Source organism: Fistularia commersonii, chromosome 35, assembly GCF_037954325.1.
Source record: "Fistularia commersonii isolate RoL2024-O1a breed Wild chromosome 35, RoL_Fcom_v1.0, whole genome shotgun sequence".
NCBI lineage: Eukaryota > Metazoa > Chordata > Actinopteri > Syngnathiformes > Fistulariidae > Fistularia > Fistularia commersonii.
In genome coordinates, this window is record NC_141318.1 from 8,456,670 (window position 1) to 8,475,299 (window position 18,630).

General features: G+C 44.0%; 1 protein-coding gene across 3 annotated transcripts in view; it reads left to right on the forward strand.

The window, feature by feature from the left end:
• rptor (regulatory associated protein of MTOR, complex 1) overlaps positions 1-18,630 on the forward strand; it is a 168,690-nt gene that overhangs the window by 109,071 nt on the left and 40,989 nt on the right. For all 3 annotated transcript variants that reach the window (XM_086142949.1, XM_086142950.1, XM_086142951.1), the window contains exons 11-19: positions 350-425; positions 2,131-2,232; positions 5,364-5,447; positions 8,059-8,169; positions 10,567-10,641; positions 10,907-10,972; positions 13,886-14,077; positions 15,932-16,072; positions 17,067-17,187. In XM_086142949.1, coding sequence (XP_085999075.1) covers positions 350-425; positions 2,131-2,232; positions 5,364-5,447; positions 8,059-8,169; positions 10,567-10,641; positions 10,907-10,972; positions 13,886-14,077; positions 15,932-16,072; positions 17,067-17,187 — 968 coding nt within the window. The remainder of the gene's footprint in view (positions 1-349; positions 426-2,130; positions 2,233-5,363; positions 5,448-8,058; positions 8,170-10,566; positions 10,642-10,906; positions 10,973-13,885; positions 14,078-15,931; positions 16,073-17,066; positions 17,188-18,630) is intronic.

An 18,630-nucleotide genomic window follows, 5' to 3' on the forward strand; every position in this document is an offset into this window, starting at 1 on the left:
CAAGCAGAAGGAGCCCAAAAAAAGGGAAAGAGAAGCTCAGACAGAATACAGAAACTGCGATAAGGTTTTGAGTCGTTACATAACCCCATGAATAAGATATGATGACCATGGGAGAAGGCTGGTGTTTAGAAGGGGGATTGCTGCCCTCTCTAGGAACCTGGGCTGGGAATAGAGAGCAAAAGAAAGTGTGATATAAGAAAACATGGCGTCACAGCTGCGGAGATCAATAATACAAGTACATTTTTTTGTGTTTTTTTCAGGCCAAGAAAACAAAAGGGAAAAAAAAAAAAAAAAAAATTTAAAGCTGTTATAGAGGTGTAATAACTGCAGTGTGGTTGCCTCCCTCCAGGCAAGCGTGGGACCTGGCGGTGGACATCTGCCTCTCTCAGCTGCCAACCATCATCGAGGAGGGGACTGCCTTCAGAGTGAGTGTCTCGAGAGCGTGCAAGTTTGTTGTTCGCTCCTGGATGTCTTCATATCTCGGATCTGTCCACCATAACATTTATTTTTTCTTTTTCTTTTTTTCGGTTCTCCGCGTACGCCGCGCAGTGGCGACATTGTCCGCGTGCTTTTTAATCTCACGCGGCCCCAATGGAGAAAATCGTCGAACGGCGAGCGTCAAATAAGAACCACTCGCCGAAACCACCGTTCGTCCGCTTCCAGCCGCCCATGAGCCGTAATGCCCAACCCTTTCCTCTCCTTTACCTGGTTCTCAGAGGCAGGGGAGGAAGGCATGTTGTCCATCGCTCCCAGAGGAGCAGTTTTCCAAGCTCCCCCCCCCTCTGCCACCCAAATCATTCCCCCACCCCTCCACGCTCCAGCCGAAAATCACTTTCCCCGCACTGTAATTGAGCCTCGGAGGACTAATAAAGGAGATTTCCCCTCCGCCTGTCTCGCTTCCCCTTTCAGCCGACGTTAATTCCTCCCGCGACGTGTTTCACCCATTTTTCCTTTTTTCTCCTTTTTTTTTTTTTTTTTTTATTTGCTCGAAACTGCACAAAGGCGCACTCCAGCGTCAGCTTCGTTATCTTTGCATTAACCGTGTTAAAATCTAGTCTCGAAATCACATTAGTTCATTAATAATTAGTTTAGATAAATTAAGTGGACGACCGATAGATCCATTGCTCAACACATACTGAAGCACGGATACTGGTTAGTACTAGTTAAGAGAACAGCGATTACCATTGGCTGATCATTGACTTGAGCACAGTAAAGTCCATAACCATGTTTCATTATATGTAATAATATAGTTATTGATAATGAATTGTGCACAAATTTGCTTAACATTTCAATCTGAAGTAGCTTCTATCGCTGTTTCTTTCCACGGCACTAACCAGTGTTTTTAATGTATGTATTTATTTATCAAATGTTTTTGTTTGCAGAGAGAAAGGTTTTTCTTAGTTTTGTGCTTGGTTGAACTTTTTAAGTCTCAGAAAAAAGATAAACAGGTTGCCTATCTGGTATCCACATAATCTTTTCAAAGCGTTACAAAGGTGCACCTTCAAGAGCAAAACAAACCAGCCTGAATAATATTGTTTATCTCACATACACAAAGTTTTTGTACCTGGAATAGTTATATACATCATACTTAAATAGTACCTTAATAGCTGTTTCCAAATATAGCATCTATCTCTCGAGGCTCTTCCCACCACACGATCACCATATAAGAACGGCTTATGTTTGCAGTTATTGAGCTGTTAAGATACACAAATTAATTTGGCCTCCGAACGGCGAAGCGCTTTAAGTCTCCCCCTACATCCATCAGCCGTCGACGCAATTCCGCCGTAATTCTCGACGTAGCATTAACAGTCGGCATGATCGGAATCGCTGTGGTCGCCGACCAATCACTCAGGGGAACTGCCATGGTGACGGACAGTGTTTAGGAGACGGTGATCATGATAGATCAGGATTTATGTCCGCGCTGCAGGGCAGTGTCGCTTCTTAGCATTTGTAAGATTAGGATCCAGCAACCGCTGACTGGATCATTATGAGTGTGTTTGTGAGGGAGATGGTAATGAGCAAGTGCTATACGCTTTAGAATAATGATCATGAACTATTAATATATATATGTGTGTGTGTGTTTGTGTGTGTGTGTGTGTGTGTGTGTGGCTGTCCGTTTTGCATCCACAGCATAGTCCTTTCTTTGCGGAACAGCTGACAGCGTTTCAGGTGTGGTTGACAATGGGCGTGGAGAACCGAAACCCTCCCGAACAGCTCCCTATTGTCCTACAGGTACACACATACACACACACACACACACACACAGAGGAATAAGTGTCAGTTACACAAAAAGAAAACAGTCTGCATTATTGTAGACATAATGAAATGTGTTAAATGAGGTGTATACCTGGAATAAGTGTTTTATAACCGCCCTTGCCCCTTTGAAGAGTTGTAGGTAGCGACATCTGAAGCACCTACATTTATGTTGCATTGAGGCGACAGCGGTGCACAGCCTTGATGCCCCCAACTCCCATTCCGTTTGCACAAAGCGTGTCTGTGAATGCTGAGCTAAATCCACCAGCAGCCTCGGCACGGCGAGCACACTCTGATGAAGCTCCGTTCATATTTCAGCCACGTTTCAAATTAAAGGACTTTGCGACTGCAAAGTTAGTCTTACGGGATCCCATCGTGTTTTGATTAATTCATTTTTAATTCATTTGTTGCACCTGTTTCTTCTTTTTACAAGGACATTTATTTTCAGACAATTTATTTTTCTTATACCCTGAAAAAATAAAAAAAATATAGACTGGAAAGCAGAATTAACAGCTTAAGGAGGAAAACAATTGAAAATTGGAAGTATTAAAGAAACTCCAGTTGCTCTCATCTTTAACTGTTGCACGCATTGTTGCTTAGTGCTCCAAATGTCCAGGTTGCAAAAAAAACAAATGAGAAAATAAAATAAAAGTTATCACAAGCTTACTTTAAATACATCACAATAACATATGTCATATGTTATCCTTCACCCCTTCGCCAGAGGGGTCACTCATCGCTATTCGTGTGCTGCTGGGCCGATAATGTAGAAAAAGTGTACGGAACAAATTTACTGAATTCCTGTCGTGAGTAACTTCGTATAAGCTCTGACACGGCCTTATGCCTGAGGCAGCAATGTCAAAGTCCTTCTCAAGTTTTTTTTCTCATCCGAAACATCCCGTTTCATACGCCTATTTTTTCGAGAGGATTAATAAAAATGTTGTTTTTATTCACGGCGAGAAATGAAATCACACTGACTACTAATACTGATTAATTGCTGTATAACTAATTAACCTACTCTGTGTCCGGTTGACCAACACACAAACTTGAGGTATGCTGACCGCCTTTATACCATTATTACCAGCTCCAAAATGTACCCTCTAGAGTTTCTTTAGCGTTTAAAGTAGATGCTTAGCAATCCCAGCATGCAAGGATGAAAGCTGTATTAAGTGCCGGAGTGGAGAGTGAGAATACTGTAAGGAAGTGCCTTTAGGAGATTGTCTGAAGTCAGCAGGTGTGAAAAGCGCATCGGGGGGGCAGGAGGGTTGTTTTATTCGCCATTACGCATCGGCAAGCTCTTCGCAATCGTGGTGACTGACTGCTGACATGGCACCCGTGTCCTCAAAGAAAGTCGCCTTTAGGTGTCTAATGAAACAAATCCCACGATGGAGCAGCGGCTCACAGGAAAACGGGAAAATTAGTCCGGAAAACCTTGATTGCGGTTCATTTATTTTTTTTACCCTGCAGCTGTCGGATACCCTCCTCCTCCGACGCCGCCGTATTCCCAAGGGGCTCGTACAATTGTGGCGTTGCGTTATATCACCGCGTAGTAGCCACCGCGCTTGCCGAACGGTGATCCGATTGCTGACTCAGCGGCCTGGCGAGTCGCAGCCCATCCGCTCCACCGGGACCTGTTAAGAGCAGAGGAAAACACAAGAATGATGGTGGAGAGCGGGGCGGCATGTTAAAAAGCATACGGGTTTCCTTTCCGAGCCTTAAAGATTACGCAACATTACGCGGCTTTACGCCGTGCAGGCTAAATAATCTCCAGGCCCCTTCAAGCCGATGTAATGGATGGACACCTGAGCAGGTTTTAGAGCCGCTTAAGAACAAGGTTGCGTAAGAATGGATTTTAAAAAGCATCTAATTCTTCGACGATCAACGGTTCCACGCCATGATATGATGCGGCTCAATTTGAGAAGAGCGGCAGAAATACAGCGTCTGTGATAAATCCATCAATAACGCTCCTTAACAAAAGACTGAGGAGAAAACGCCGGGTCTCAGGAGGGACCGACACGGCGCTTTGTTGTCATGACAACAGCCATTTTACCCAGGGAGGATGAACTGATTTTGCAAAGAGATTACAGTGTCTCCTGTCTTGTTACAATAACAGCGGTGTGTGAACACACACACACACACACACAGACACAGACACACACACACACACACATACATATTCACTGTATCAAGTTTCAGTGAAATTACGCGTGTGTGTATCTGGCTGAGTGCGTACGTGTGTTCACACTGTTCAGTTAAACCCCTCAAAGTGTTGCTCAAATATGAGACTAATTACTACATGCACACATTTCAGTAAATCAGCCGCACCAAGGGATTGACAGAGGTCTTTTTAATCCCGATGCCGCGCCCCACCCACACCCTTCCGTGGGGAACGTCCGCGGCAACATCTTTGTCAAATTTGCACAGGAGGTTCGAAAAAAAAAAAAAAAAAAAAAAACATTATGTAAAACCATCATCATCCCGAGTGGTTTGGGGTTTTCTTTAAGCTCCGGAAATTAATTTGGAAGTTTGCCTTTTTCTTGTAGAGGACACGCCTACGTCCAACACACACACACATTTATACATCCATTTTCATTTTGGCACAATGAACATAAACCTGGCTTGGTCTTCCCCCAACCTCCCTCTCTTTACGTGGACACTCTCACAGCGATGAAGTCAAGCAGGGTGCTAATAATAATTCTAAGTTTCTGGAGGTGTGTGTCACTTTGTGTGTGTGTCAATGTGAGAGCGTGTCCTCCATATGCTCGTTCCACCACACACTGGCGCGTGTGGGACGGTCACATGGGGATGCATGGTCAATTCCGCCCTCTGGCACTGCGCAAGCTACACAGGATGCTCAAATGCGCAGCACCTACCAAACACAATTCACGTCATTTGCAAATGAGAGCCACTTCCTATGGCATTACCTTGCCACAGGAAGTGGCTCTCACAAAGACACACCCACACAGACATGGTAAACAAGCGTGGGGCGATTCCAGCACGGCCGTGGAAGACGCGGGCGAGCCATCTGTCCCGCCTCCTCTTCCTCTACTAATCCCCAGCTTTTTCTCTGTCGTTCAAAGGAAACCCCCACTGACCCCTCTCCTCCCTTCCAGGTCCTCCTGAGTCAGGTGCACCGGCTACGGGCCCTGGATCTGCTCGGGCGGTTCCTGGACCTCGGACCCTGGGCTGTCAGTCTGGTGCGTTCGGCTCCACACCCACTCTTACACACCAACCGTGCGAAAATGTTGAGACTAAAAACTTCTGCCTTGTCCTTAGTGCATCTCTAATCTTGTGCATGAATAGTAAAGGGTAGAGAGCGTGGAAGAACACGCAAAACTAAACTACAAAAAATGGCAAACGCTAAAACCGTCGCTCTCTTCCATTTTGGCTTGACTTGCTGGGTTTTAGAGCCCTTAGATTCTATCGCTGTTGAGTGGGAAGACTATTTTTCCCAATTTGGTATACCAGCCCCGCTGTTTCACAGGCCATTTCTCTCCAACATCATTTCCTCTGCATTGTTGGAGATAAAAAAAACTGCCACCGGTACCAATAAACCACTATTCAACCGTCCCTGTTTGACAGCGGCTCGGCTTCTGTCCACGAGAATCAATCCATTGATTACGAAAATACAAAAAATTCACCTGTCAAAAGATTACCTTTTTTATTATAAATGTGTTTAAATATGAGGAAAACCAATCATCTTTTATGAATAAGAACAAACAGGTTAAACCTTTAATTCACATTTTACAATTATAATGACCTCAGGTGAGGAGAAGGATGCATGGATTTTCAATTCTCTACGAACGGCCCTCCAAAATCGAAAGTTTCTCCTAATCCAGACGTTTTTGATTTAATGTGTTTGCTCAACATCGAGGTTGATGCGTTTTAGTTACAGGATGAACATCCTGCCTTCATCACTAACCCCCAGCCCATAAAAAATAATGAATCATATTTGAATGTAAGTCTGCGGTCACTGTGAACAGATGTGGCCCAAACTCGAAACTTGATTAAAAATAAACCACACAATTTGACTGACCATGTATCGCCCTCTCCAGCTGTGCAACATTCACCCGCCGCTCGAAGTTACAGGTGGATAGTAAATACAAGTGGTAACTGCGTATTGCTTTTGCCAGTAATATCCGGTCAGAATTCAGTGAACTACATTTAAATCATGTAATACGTTACACTCAGCATTGAAATACTCAACAAAAATGAGCCCTCACTTTAAATTAAATGCACACACTGCCTACGTTTTCCCTCTGTGTATTTTCCAAAATGCTTGAAAAAGCGTGCCAATCAAAAACCTATAAACCCTGAAAAGATTTTATTCAAAGTAACACAACCTTGGCTACGTCACGCACTGGAGATTAGCATGTGCTTCAGCCTGTCGCTCAGGAGCGCGGGTAAAGATGGCGTAATGACATGTCACACCTGGTGACACCTTGCCGCTCCCAACCCTCCTCCGGGGTGCGAGGGACGGGCTTGTCCTGATGGACGGCTCACACTCAGCTGCCACTTACTCACCAACCGCTTCAGCTGAGTGATACATCGCCTAACAAAAGGACAACAGAGTGCTCTCTCTCTCTCTCTCTTTCGGTTCAGGAAACAACCTGCCGCCGCCGACTGCTAACCCGGCAAGTCTGTAATATCAGCGTTATTCACAGCTTTTAGACTCTTTTTGATATGATTAACGGGTCTATATCCAGCCGCCCTGCTCAGTAAATCACCGTCTGCGTCCGCGCCATGCTACGTTCTCGGAATGGACTCGCGGAAAACTGACGCAGCGAAAAACTCGTCGTTTTTGAAGACGGGCTAGGTTTATACGCTCACCTTTCCCACCATTCAGCTGAATCCCATTTCAGCGAGGGCTCCAGACTCCTGACGTCGTGGAAACGGGCTCACCTTCTGTAAACGAGTAAATAAGTACTGGAAAATGTTCTGGCAATCTTTGAATATTATGTCCAAAGTGCCACAGAATATTGAATTGTGTATTTTTTTTTTTTTTTTGTTCAAGGCTTGGATTTTTTTTAGATAGTCATTTTCAGTAACTATTAAGTATCACTTAATTGCTATATTAGATAATAAAATTTAATTAAATAAAACATCCACCTGTCTTTGTGCTGTGAGGCCAAAGCGCTAACCACTGCACCACCATGCCAACCTAATTAAATAATAATAACAATAATAAGAATAATGATGATGATAATAATATAATAATGATTATGATTAAAAATAAATAAATAAATAATTACATTTTGCAGACCATAAGGCACACTGCGATATAAGGCACATGATAAGTCATCCGGTATATAAATGAAACCAATTAGTTAGTTTAGTCCAACTTCATTCTACTTATTCCCAATAGACTTAAATTTGAATTCCGCTTTGGAAGCATGTCTCTTATCAGGTGCCATTTTGGGGGATCCTCGTACACACAAATGTACAGTAATATTATGTTGAAGCACAGTTTTCTTTTTCTCCTTTCGCCTTTTCCTTTTAGAGGTTGCTACAGCGAATCTTACCCTTTTTTCTGTATCCTATTGTGTTGAAGCAAGAGTAGGTACCACTATTACAAAAAAACATTTTGACAGATGTTTGAGGGCAGTGTCAGTAAGCACAACAAGAATTTATACACAAGGCACACCTGATTATAAGGTGCATGGCAGATTTTTGAGAAAATTTAAGCATTTTAAATGCACTTATAGAGCGAAAAATACTGTAAATTATCCTGTCATTGGAAATACGCCTGATCAAACCAATCATGTCTGCTGTATATTTACAAGTGTGTGTATGTGTGTTTATGTCCAGGCCCTGTCAGTCGGAATCTTCCCTTACGTGCTGAAGCTGCTCCAAAGCTCGGCCAGAGAGCTACGCCCGCTGCTGGTTTTCATTTGGGCTAAAATCCTGGCCGTTGATAGCGTAAGTTCCCGTCCCTGCTCAGTTGCATATCGATTGGCTGCCTCCCCGCGAGCTGAGGTCTCGTTCCCTGGTCGTCCGGAGCTACAAATTTCCACTCTGCCTTGATGCGAAGCCATCACATCTGGCACATCCACCGTGACTGTGTTGAACAGATAAAAACTACATCTTGCTGGTACTGATAAAATTCCATAAAAATGTTTAATATGACAGTCATTACACTTTATGTCCTAAAGGAATGATAGCAGCATCTCTCCCAGATCGCAGTGTTATGCTAAACCTTGCGGGTAATTTATAGACAAGCGAGATTCCGTCATATTTGTGTCCAATTACAAGTTTTTTCATAAGTTTGGTCGATGAGCCCCTCTTATTTAACCCTTGCTTCTATTTGGTTTTGTTTGACAGCTCTCATGCGAATAGGTGTTAGCTTTTTTTTTTTTTTTTTTTTTTATAATCCAATTCAAGCCAACTTTCATTGTTTTTCGTGACCGCCAGCACGTTGGCATGTGTGAATTCAATCGACAGCACGGCACACGCACACAATGGCAAGAAACTTCCCCATCGCTGATCAGGAAAAAAGACACATATAAACAAATCAAGGGATGTTCAAAAAATAAAAAAAATTTCAATAAGAGGTGTGATTGGCTAAGCATGATGTCTGTCATGTCCACACCCACTTCATTAGAAGTCACAGGGTTTCGTAATCACCTGTGAACACCATCATGTTACAGCCTTGCACTCATTTCAAGTTCAGCTCCGCTCCAGAAAGTGCATATTTAAAAAGTGTTGATTGTTTTTTAATGACATACCCCTTCGAGCAATTCACAGTTTGAAGTCCAAACAGGACGTGGTAAATCGCCACTTGACTGAAGGGCGAAGGCGCCCGGCTGCGTTATCAACATGCAGGCGCATTCTCATTATCCATATAGTTATTCCGGTTGTGTCTGTCCAAATGCCAGACGGCTTGGATGAACACAGAATGAAAGAGTGAGCTAAACTTGTGGATATCGACTGAGCCTGAATGCTCTGGTTGGCGGTAACAAATTTGGGACTCTTGTCCGTCAACCCTCAATTTACTTATAAAACAGCCCTAAAAGCCTCTTTTGCACTGTAGGATCTTTTTGCAGCTCTTAGAACCTTTTCAGGAAGTAGGCCGTAGTTTTGTGAATGAAGACCGCATAGGAACTCAGGGAGGTGTGCCTCAGTTCCTAGAACCAGCCTTTGCCGGGGTGGGGGCTTTTTACAGTTCCACAAGAAATCATATGACGTAGGGATTGGTGATTGGTTGAAGCCATAAGTCACGTCCATTACCAGATATCAGATTTTCAAAAAAGTATTGTGGTTACCTGTTTTCTTAACAAAATAGACGGTAGGAATGGACCAATAAAGAGTTCTAAGTTTCCCTGGCCTGCTGCACCACAAAAGGAAGTCGAGGTCTTGCTGCCGTACATAAACGTTTTCGCCTAATTAAATGCAGAAGCAGGCCGGAGAGTAAAAATAAACATTTAGACCTGTTTGATAGTCCATGGTTATTATTCCTGCCCTGCAGAACGTGAACACTGTGGATACTTTGCTGTCCGTGTTTCCCATGTCACATCCCTCTTCTTTGCTTTGGTTTGTTAAGGGTATGTGTCACTGTTGCAGACGCTTGCATCACACTGGCCTCTACCGTGGTCCCTTTTTGCCTGTGAGAATGCAAAGCAAAAAAGTTCTACTGCGGGAGGGGAGATTTGAGCCGGACGGTTCTTGGAAATGTTTCCTCAGAACTTGTCTGAAAGCAGCTACTGTTACGCATCTCAAACTGAGCCACCCCTCCCAAAGGAATATTAGACATTGCTCTAAGACACATGTGTCAAACTCAAGGCCCGCGGGCCAAATGCGACCCGCCATGTCATTTTATGTGGCCCGCGAGAACGCTCTAAAAGGTCTGATTGTGTTAAAATAAATAAGTCAAACATGTGCACTGACCATAAACTATATTTCCCACAATTCATATTACCTGCGAAGTGATGGCATCCCATCATTAGATTGCTGCGTATCCACATCGATGCAATTTTCAGGTGGAAATGGAAAATACAAACGATCCCTAAATGTCCAGGAAGAGAAAAGTTGATGCAGACGGAAGGCTGTTTCAAGAAGGATGGGAATGCATATGTATCATTTTGGATTTGAATGAGTAATACATTCATAGTTATTTAACATTTAGGAGCAGTTACATGTATTTTACATTACATTTGGTTACATTTACACTGTTACCAACATGAGGGTGACCATTATGCTGATGTGGCCCTCGGTGAAAATGAGTTTGACACCCCTGCACTGAGACATGAACCGGTGTCCCTATTTCAGTACCTCCATGAAAAGAAAGCCCACCCTTCTCATCTTTCTCTGTCTCTACAGTCATGTCAAGCAGACTTGGTGAAAGACAATGGTCACAAATACTTCCTGTCAGTGTTGGCCGACAACTACATGCCAGTGAGTGATACGAATACCAAGCCCCAACCTGGAGGCCGTGTCTGGAGATGCTTGTATTATGCATTGTAAAATGCAAAGTCTTTTATAGAAATGCACAGAGACAAGTGTTCAGTTTTTCCAACTTAGGTTTTCCATGGCTGTGCTGTGTTGTGTTGTGCTGGAATTTCAAAAAACATGAAATATAAGACCAGTAATGCTCTTAGGGTGAAAGCAGTTTTAATGCGTCACCTTAAAAGCAAAGATGTCATCTTAGTTTGTGTTGCAGGCTGAGCATCGAACCATGGCCGTCTTCATATTGGCTGTTATTGTCAATAGCTACAACACAGGACAGGTAAGTTTGCGTGTTTGTGTCTCAGTGAGTCTATTTCCACAAAGGGAATCCACTGATCTCTATCAGGATCACGGTGTTATTCGGGGGGCGGTCACAATTTTGAATGATAACTCTGTCTACTTCCTGGGGATAAAGGTTATGTGACAGGTGTAGTCAGTAGTAGTCTCCACCGCAATCCCCGGTCTCCATCCCAGCCCACCTCCACGCTGCTGACACTTCATCAAAACAAGTGCAAACACTCAATTCAGCCGCACAATTCTCTTCCGACTGGAGCTGGCCCGACATCCGAGGGTGCCATGTTGGATGTCGGGGACAACATTGTTGGTCTTTTCACCTGACCGGCCTACTTGCGCACTTACTGAGATGCACAGCGCCACAAAGAAAGACTTAAAAATGACTCCTTTCTTATGACTGTATTATGACCTCTTTGTGTTGCCGTCTGGCTTTGTGCGTTATTCATCCGTTTCCTCTCTCGCTCTCGCTCACTCCCTTTCTCCAGCGCACCTTAGCAGAAAAGTCACTCTCCCATCCTATAATTGTATGAACAAGACAAATCGCATGCTAAGAAATGTCCATTCCTTTTTTTTTTTTTTTTTTGACAATATCCAGGTTTACTTAATGCACCTTCCTCTTTTACCGGCCGTGAATAATAGATGATTGGAGGCAGCATTACCGAAGGACTCTCAGCCTGTTCCACAACTCTATTATTTATCCATCTTGCTTTCAACAACAGCACTCATTACGGGGAGCATGTCAGTGAGCTGCCGCCGCACCTTAATGTTGCTTGCTCAGGGTTCAGCTGAGAGGCAAGATTGCAACTAGGAGGAGGAGGATGGCGAGGGTCGTGTGGGGGTCTTTTTTGGTTTACATACAGTTAGTATTCTCTAACCTAGGCCTAGAGGAAGACTTAGGAGGAGATTTCTGAATGGAGTGCAAGAGCAACAAGTTAGTTGATGTGAGGATGCAGAGAGTAGGCTTCGATGGGGGCTGCTGATTGGCTGTGGTGAGGAGAGGAGAGGAGGTATTTGTGTATCTCCAGCCAAAATAAACAATCCAGCTTTTAGTTTTTGTCCATATGAAGTATCACTCCTCTTTCCTATGCAGGTAGTTACATTAGTTAACATGAGATTGGACTAACTGAAGGATCTTAGCATTTTATTTGCTATTGATTACTTGGACTACGTTTCATGGAAGGGTTTTCTTGTGCCTTAAAATTTCCTCAAGTGAAACATGAAGATTTATTGGATTCAGTGAAAACCACCAATTCCAGAAAGGTGTTTACTTGAACAATTTTAACATATTTCATTCTTAATTCCACTCACAGCCTCTGGCCTGATGATGACTGCCAGCGAGGTTCCCCCGATTCCAATGCAGGACTCAAAGTCAGCAACATGACCTGAATCTGTCTGTTTTGGGATGGGATTTTTTATTTTTTTCTTTTAACAGGAAAGTCTTTTTTGACATCTGCAGTCGCCTTTTTTTTTTTTTTTTTCCCATGTAGACAAGTTCAGGGCACGCAGGTTCACAATGCTTTCTGGAAGGTAGTGCGTTAACTGTCGGCAAATTGAACGCGTCGTGCAAAAGTTTTCCTCAGTTTAAACAGCGCTATAAGTTTGTCCGTGAGCCAACAAGCATGTTCCGCTCCTAAGCGCTTGTTTTTGTCAGACCGATGTCTTGTTAGGACAAGCAGAAGGTCGTCACTCGGTGGTTTCTCAATAAGATTTAATATATTGTAATTCAGCTGTCAGTGAAAACGTTGAGCACAATATTAACAATAACAATGTTGATGTTTTCTTTTACCGTTCCCATGGGAACGAGTGGCTCGAGTTCATCTATCTGATCACTTATGTTGATTTGGTGAATGGTAACGCTATCCCCAGAGATGTTTGTCATGAAATCCCAATAGAGGGGAAAAAAAAAAGTCTGATCGTCGCGAGCACAGATGACGGCTTTTCTATATCGATATTTTCTTTATCTTCTCAAGGATGCCAGAGTCTCTGCGAAGCTGGCCTTCGTCGTCTGGCTGCGGCGAGACATGATTGACATGACAGGAGACAATGCAGTTCCGTATGAAATAAGAAATGTAGAAAGGCCACAGAAGAGACAGGTTGATTGTCCCGCTAAATGTCGGGTTCTTTTAGTTGAATTTTGGGCGTTAGGCAATACCTGTATTATAATTAATTTTAAAGCATAATCATGAAGGTAAGGTAAAACAAAAGGGAAATGTTGTTTATAAATGTAAAAAAGTACTTTCTTTTTGCAACTTTATTTGGCTTGTCAGATCATTATTTGGTTTCCTTGGGACATTTTGAGTCAATAAAAAGGGTCAAACTGTTCTGACAAATGTATCTGTTAGTAACGCCTTGATTTTTTTTTTTTTTGTTTAAATTGAAACAATTTGCCTTTTGGTTGCAGCCGTGATGCAACAACAATGGAACTATTTGGACATAAAAGATTTTTAGAAATAAATATTTTGGCTGAAGCTACCTTGGTGGTAAAGCCAACAGACAGTAGTGTCTCGGATGTCGCGCTTGGTTGACGGTCCCTTCAGGTCTCCTGGTGTTTGCACAGCATGGGGGAAGGCGCATTTACAGGAAAATCAAATTGTTAGCTTGTCATCTCAGTGGAAGTGACAAGAAAGTCTTTGTATTTTTTGTCGCCTCTCGGTAGCTATTGATCTCTCCAGTTTGACGTCGTGCCGGTCCAATTTAACAAACTCCCGTCAAATGTCAAGCCTCCCTTGTCTTTTCAGCCGGCCACAGCAGCATTGAGTCTACAACACTCTGGTGTAGTTTTGCTTTGTCTTTAACCCAATGATTTTGTTAATGGCAGTTTACCCATCGACTGTTCAAAAGAACTTATAACAACCGGCCTATTCAGTTCACACGTGTGGCTCCAATCCCTTTCCAACAGGAGGCCTGTCTGCAGGGCAATCTAATCGCCAACTGCCTGGAGCAGCTGTCAGATCCTCACCCCCTTCTCCGCCAGTGGGTGGCCATTTGCCTGGGCCGCATCTGGCAGAACTTCGACCCGGCGCGCTGGTGCGGAGTTCGGGACAGCGCCCACGAGAAGCTCTACACGCTGCTATTGGATCCCATCCCTGAGGTACCAAGACACTGATGGTCTCATACACGAAGTAACCCTCTAGCTGTTCATGTTAGCAGATACTGCGTAGCTCCCCGTTGCTTACAAACTCCGCTAACAACAAATGGTTTTCGATAAAAGCATTTTAGGACAGAAAAATAAGCCGATGCCAAGGAGATCCTTGGCTACAATCTGCGGTCAAAACATCTGCGGTTAGATACTGGCTTAAAACCAAAGGGCACCTTGGGTGTGGGCGTTGCAAACGTGGAGACTGACCAGTCATAAGCCAATTTTTTTTTTCCAAGACACATTTTATTCAGAAGGCATCAAATAACAAATCCATGATACAAATGAATGCTCTTTTAATCTCAAGAATCCAATTTTTACCGCAGTTTATTCTTTTCTATTTGCAATTCGCAAAAGGAGGAGAAAGTTGCAAGTTTAAATAAATGGCGTCTGACATCATTTTCTGATATGATGTATTATCGTGTACCTCGAATGGAGTTGGAAAGTACTCACTGGAAACAATCAACAGCATGGGTTCTCTTTTTTTTCTCGTTAGAACTTCAACCTTTTCACATCCTGCAGACTTCAGACTGACAGTTTTGGGAAAAACAGCCCAAATAAAAAGTCTAGAGCCCTTTGTACCCACTGTGATAAAGAGAGATGGGCGGCTTCCCTCAGGGTTGGGTGTGAATCATGAGGAAGAGTGAGGCAGAGCCTGCCCTGAAGTTCACCCCTACATTGTATGCTCATGTACTCCCTCCGCACCTTTACTCACGAGCGCACACACACACACACACACACACACACACACACACGCACAAACACCAGCATAAGGAACAACTGTTTCCTGCTCGAGCTTCCTGATTCCCGTGGAAAAGTACCTTTTCTGGTCAGAAGAATTTGAACAATAACACCCATGGCTACTTATCCTGCAGTCACTGTGACTTGTGTCGATTTCACACAATAATGTCATAGTGGTCATAGTATTGTGCTTACTAGGAAAAACCCATATTTTTTCCATAAACTTGTTAATAATGTCTGTATATCATGCTAATATTTAATGATTATAATGCTTATGAAAAAGTTCTGCAGGCTAAAAAAGTGATTGTATTTTTTTTTTTTTAATCGAGACGCTATAATTGAAAGCAGTGTAACACAACAGCCTTTTTTCCGGGGAATACCCTCGATATCATTCGACAGATTGCGACACAGATGGTTGAATCCTGTCCCACGTCCGCTGAATTCACTCCGCACTGATAGAAACAGATGTAATCCGCATCTGTAAATGGACGGGCGGACTGAGAGCAGATTGAGACGCTTTCTGCCGTGACGCAATTTCCCCATTTTTGATTTAGCTTTGCAGCGGTTTCGCGATTTATCCGGATTCCAGATAACGGATGGCAAACTCCCGTCGCTCTGAGTTAACAAGAGAGCCGAGACGGCGGATGCGACTGCGTCAGGAGACGACAGTCGAGCCATGATTATGTGAACAATACCTCTGAATAACCAATCCCCCTCTTTGATTTGATTGGTTCTGTGAAGGCGGTCCCTCTCGGGGAGGGGGGGTCCTCCTTCCTTGATTTGAATTAAACATCCAATCAAGCATGCAGAGAAAGTAATGAGGTTTACTCTCAAAAAGTGTGCAGTGCTGAGAGCGCAGCCATCAAAATCCATGATGCATCAGGCAAATCCAAACTGTATTTGTTTCTAAAACCTGGCATCATAAAGCATTACAATTTTTAAATACTTTTCACAACCGGGGAAGTTCACATGTGTTTTTTAAGCATCAAACGGTGTTTCTCGTGCCGTCGGTCGACCGAGAATCTAAAGTGAGCCCGAGGCCTTGTGTGCATTACTGTGTTATTGCAGGTGAGGTGCGCAGCGGTCTTTGCCCTCGGGACATTCGTGGGAAACTCGGCTGAGCGTACGGACCACTCCACCACCATCGACCACAACGTGGCCATGATGCTCGCCCAACTCATCAACGACGGCAGCCCAGTGGTCCGAAAGGTCACTGCACAATTACTCATGCACACACACACACACACACACACACACACACACACACACACACACACAATCTGACCAAAATGTGTATTTAGCAAAATCCTCATGCTTAAATAAATAGAACATGAATGTCTGTGTCCAATAGAGGCCAAAATACCAATGCTTGGAGATTGAGAGAGAAATTGATCAGAATGAATTACACTTGATCAGAATAAAAACAAATTTATCAGGCAAGTTTTAGATTTATATGCAGGATTTCTTGATTCTCTGAGGTTTGTCATTTCTTTTTTATATGTCCATCTGCAGGTTTGTCTGTCTGTGTCATATCTATCAACGCGGTATATGGGTGTTGCCGTTGGCAACTTAGATGCTTCGGGTCTTTTGTATTCTAGATTGGATTTCAACAACGTGAGGGTTATTTTTTCCAGGACTTACATGCTAATGCTCAGAAAATGTTGTGCGACTGCTTTATAGCATAATGTCATGACATTTTTTACAAACCGAATAGTTGAAGCTCATGGCTACATCGTAGTACTCCATGAAAATCAGTAATATGTATGCAACGCCTTACGCACAAGGATTTTCACTCTGACCAAAGCGACAACTTTTTATAAAAAGCCCTGCTTTAACAAAGCGCATCGTGACTCACCAAGCATGGACGGGAGTCGTGAAGAGACTGGTTGGCAGAAAGATATGGCAGGGAGGTGGTGATTCAGGTTCTTTTATGCTGTTCTACCGAGAGGAAGACCATAAAAAGGGCCTGGGAAATATTTATTCTCGCCTTCAAATATTTAATTTGAAATATTCCCACGGCTCTGGAGAATCTTGAAATGGGATCACTCGCCGTAAAGCTTTGTGACAGCCTCTTGTATTCATGTAGGTCCCACAGTGACAATATTTGACAGACGCGCACACAGATTTAAAAAAAAAAAATTGAATGAAAGCCACCTCCGCCGTGACCATGTGTCCATCCGTTGTTTCCGTGCGGCCTTTGTAGGAGCTGGTGGTCGCTCTGAGTCACCTGGTGGTCCAGTACGAGAGCAACTTTTGCACCGTTGCCCTGCAGTTCATAGAGGAGGAGAAGAACTACAGCGTGCCGTCTCCTGCGAACACAGCAGGTAGACAGAAACCGAATGCACATTGTGATAATGCAAACTGGTTGGACTGCAGAAATGCTTATTGGAGGAATAATCGATCATCCGGGCAAAATCATGTTACTTAATGCAACCTGACTATTTGAGACTGAATATTCAGTCAACCGGCAGCAATTGAGTCATCTCTCATAGATAACCCTTTCACCCAAGGGGACTCAATGAATGGAAGGAAATTAATGCTTATAAAAAGGTCTAGATAAATTAATATGAATACATTGGTGCTATTAAGGTGATATATGCACTAGTCCCTCATTTATTTCGGGGGTTACGTTCCAGAACCAGCCGCGACAAACGAAAATCTACGAAGTAGCAACTATATTTTTATTATATTTTAAAATATATATCTATATATGTGTGTGTGTGTGTGTATATGTATGATATTGGAGGCTTTATGCCCCTGGAAGGGTCTGGTTGCCCCCCATGAAGAAGACAGTAAGTAGACCCAGTTCTCCTTTGTCTGGATGCGGATCCAGGCCCAGGGGCGGGGCTCGGTGGCGAACGTCCAATGGCAGGGCCTCCACCCATGGCGCTCGAAGGATTGACATTGGTCCCTCTTCCCCTGGGCACACCATCCACAAGAAGGGCCAAGCGGGTCGAGTGCAGCGTGACCCGGTTGGTAGCTGATATCTTGGCGGTCCGATCCTCAGCTGCAGAAACTGGCTCTTGGAACGTGGAATGTCACCTGTCTGGCGGGGCAGGAGCCCAAGCTGGTGCACATTAGCTGGCTGAGAGATTCCGACTAGATATAGACGGACTCACCTCGACGCGAAGCAAAGGGTTCGGAATCAGGTCCCTCGAGAGGGGTTGGACTCTTTTTGTTATTCTGGAGTTATGAAAGGCGCTGGCCAGGTGTGGGCGTATTGATTGCCCTCCATCTCGGCGCCTGCACGAGAGAGTCCGCCAGGTCATTGAACCTCAGATCCAGGAGGAGCAGTGTGGTTTTTGTCCTGGTCGTGGAGCAGTGGACCAGCTGTATACCCTGAGCAGGGTCCTTGAGCTGGGCCATGGGAGTTTGCCCAAGGAGTCTATATGTATTTCGTGGATCTGGAGAGGGCATTTGATCATTTCTCAATCCTGTGGGGGCTGCTCCGGGAGTATGGAGCACTGAACCCCGTTGTACGGGCTGTTTGTTCCCTGTATGATCTGTGTCACAGCTTGGTCTGCTCTGCCGGTTTAAGAGTGCCGTGAGAGTTGGACTCCGACAGGGCTGCCCTTTGTCACTGATTCTGTTCATAACTTTCATGGACAGAATTTCCAGGCGCAGCCTGGGCACTGAGGGGATCCGGCCTGGTGGCCGCAGGATCCAGCTTTTGGCAGATGATGTGGTTCTATCAGGCCATGATCTCCAGCTCTCACTGGAGCGGTTCACAGCTGAGTGGGAAGCAGCAGGGATGAGGATCAGCGCCT